Here is a 2,500-nt window from a genome sequence, read left to right on the forward strand (position 1 = left end):
TGACATGAACAGTGCTTTCCGAAAGTATTCAGACGACTTGACTTTTTCCACATTTACTTATGTTACAGCCTTATTCCCCCCAAAAATATAATCTACACATAATACCCTGAAATTACAAAATGAAAACTTTTTTTTTTTACTTTTACAAATCTATTAAAAAAAAAGATACCTTATTTACATAAGTATTCAGACCCTTTTGCTTTGAGACTCAAAATTGAATAAATTGAGCTCAGGTGCATCCTGTTTACATTGATCATCCTTGAGATGTTTCTACAACTTGATTGGAGTCCACCTGTGGTAAATTTGATTGATTGGACATGATTTGGGGTGGCAGGTAGCCTAGTGGTTAGAGCGTTGGGCCAGTAAACGAAAGGTTGCTAGATCGAATCCCCGAGCTGACAAGGTAAAAATCTGTCGTTCTGCACCTGAACAAGGCAGTTAACCCACTGTTCCTAGGCTGTCATTGTAAATAACAATTTGTTCTTAACTGACTTGCCTAGTTAAATAAAAAAATAAGAAAATTGTAAAGGTAAATTCAATTGATTGGACATGATTTGGAAAGGCACACACCTGTCTATATAAGGTCCCACAGATGACAGGGCATGTCAGAGCAAAAACCAAGCCGTGAGGTCGAAGGAATTGACTGTAGAGGTCCGAGGTACAGATCTGGGGAAGGGTACCAAAACATTTCTGCAGCATTGATGGTCCTCAAGAACACAGTGACCTCCATCATTCTTAAATGGAAGAAGTTTGGAACCACCAAGACTCTTCCTAGAGCTGGCCGCCTGGCCGAACTGAGCAATCGGCGGAGAAGGGCCTTGATCAGTGACCAAGAACCCGATGGTCACTCTGACAGAGCTCCAGAGTTCCTCTGTGGAGATGGGAGAACCTTCCAGAAGGACAACCATCTCTGCTGCACTTCACCAATCAGTTAGTGGCCAGACAGAAGCCACTCCTCAGTAAAAGGCACATGACAGCCCGCTTGGAGTTTGTCAAAAGGCACCTAAAGGACTCTCAGACCATGAGAAACAAGATTTTCTGGTCTGATGAAACCAATATTGAACCCTTTGGCCTAAATGCCAAGCGTCACTTCTGGAGGAAACCTGGCACCATCCCTATGCTGTGGGGATGTTTTTCACCGGCAGGGACTGGGAAAATAGTCAGGATCGAGGGAAAGATGAACAGAGCAAAGTACAGAGAGATCCTCGATGAAAACCTGCTCCAGAGCACTCAGGACCTCAGACTGGGGCGAAGGTTCACCTTCCAACAGGACAATGGCCCTAAGAACACAGCCAAGACAACACAGGAGTGGCTTCGGGACAAGTCTCTGAATGTCCTTGAGTGGCCCAGCCAGAGCCCGAACTTGAACCCGATCGAACATCTCTGGAGAGACCTGAAAATAGCTGTGCAGCGATGCTCCCCATCCAACCTGACAGAGCTTGAAAGGATCTGCAGAGAAGAATGTGAGAAACTCCTCAAATACAGGTGTGCCAGGCTTGTAGCTTCATACCCAAGAAGACTCGAGGCTGTAATCACTGCTAAAGGGTCTGAATACTTCTGGAAAGATATTTGCAAAAAATGTCTAAAAACCTGTTTCTGCTTTGTCATTGTGGGGTGTTGTGTGTGTAATGTAAAGTATTTTGTCTGTAATGTATTTTTGTTATGACGTAAGACTAGCTGTCTCCATTGGCGTGGGCTAATGGGGATCCTAATATATAAAATCAAAACCTTATTGATCAGAATGCTGCCAATCATCCCCACTAATTTAAATATGTAGCCCTTCAGACAAAAGATCATGAAGCCATAGTGGTCCAGTGTCCTGCTCTCTGGTTGGTCGGGGAGGGCTAGACCTTGCAGCGTGGTGGCGTGTGATTGGTTGTTACCTGTCCTTGACCTCTGCCCCCTCCCAGACATCGAGAAGTTTACGGAGGTGGGCGGTCTCTCCATCTCTCTCATCCTCTGGGCTGTGCTTAACGCTGCCTTCGTCATGGTGGGCGCTGTTATAGTGGCGTTCTTCGAGGTAAGAGGGAGAAGAGGAGTGTGTGTGTGTGTGTAGCCTTTTGAGGTAAGTGTTCAAAGTGTGTGTTCGTTCTTGCATGCGAAAGTATGAAACTAGTGCACACTGCTGGGCAGGTGGGGGTTTGAATTGAGCCTTGGTTAATCATAGTCTAATAACAAGCTGTGTGAACCACCGTGTTAGACTACAGTCTGTTGGCCCTGGGGTGGTGAAACCACCGTGTTAGACTACAGTCTGTTGGCCCTGGGGTGGTGAAACCACCGTGTTAGACTACAGTCTGTTGGCCCTGGGGTGGTGAAACCACCGTGTTAGACTACAGTCTGTTGGCCCTGGGGGGGTGAAACCACCGTGTTAGACTACAGTCTGTTGGCCCTGGGGTGGTGAAACCACCGTGTTAGACTACAGTCTGTTGGCCCTGGGGTGGTGAAACCACCGTGTTAGACTACAGTCTGTTGGCCCTGGGGTGGTGAAACCACCGTGTTA

General features: G+C 46.5%; 1 protein-coding gene across 3 annotated transcripts in view; it reads left to right on the forward strand.

The window, feature by feature from the left end:
• Positions 1-2,500, forward strand: part of LOC106594444 (H(+)/Cl(-) exchange transporter 7) — a 47,647-nt gene that overhangs the window by 16,032 nt on the left and 29,115 nt on the right. For all 3 annotated transcript variants that reach the window (XM_045719689.2, XM_045719690.2, XM_045719691.2), the window contains one exon: positions 1,911-2,020. In XM_045719689.2, the coding sequence (XP_045575645.1) occupies positions 1,911-2,020 (110 nt within the window). The remainder of the gene's footprint in view (positions 1-1,910; positions 2,021-2,500) is intronic.

This window comes from Salmo salar, chromosome 06 (assembly GCF_965601325.2).
Source record: "Salmo salar chromosome 06, fSalSal1, whole genome shotgun sequence".
Classification (NCBI taxonomy): Eukaryota; Metazoa; Chordata; class Actinopteri; order Salmoniformes; family Salmonidae; genus Salmo; species Salmo salar.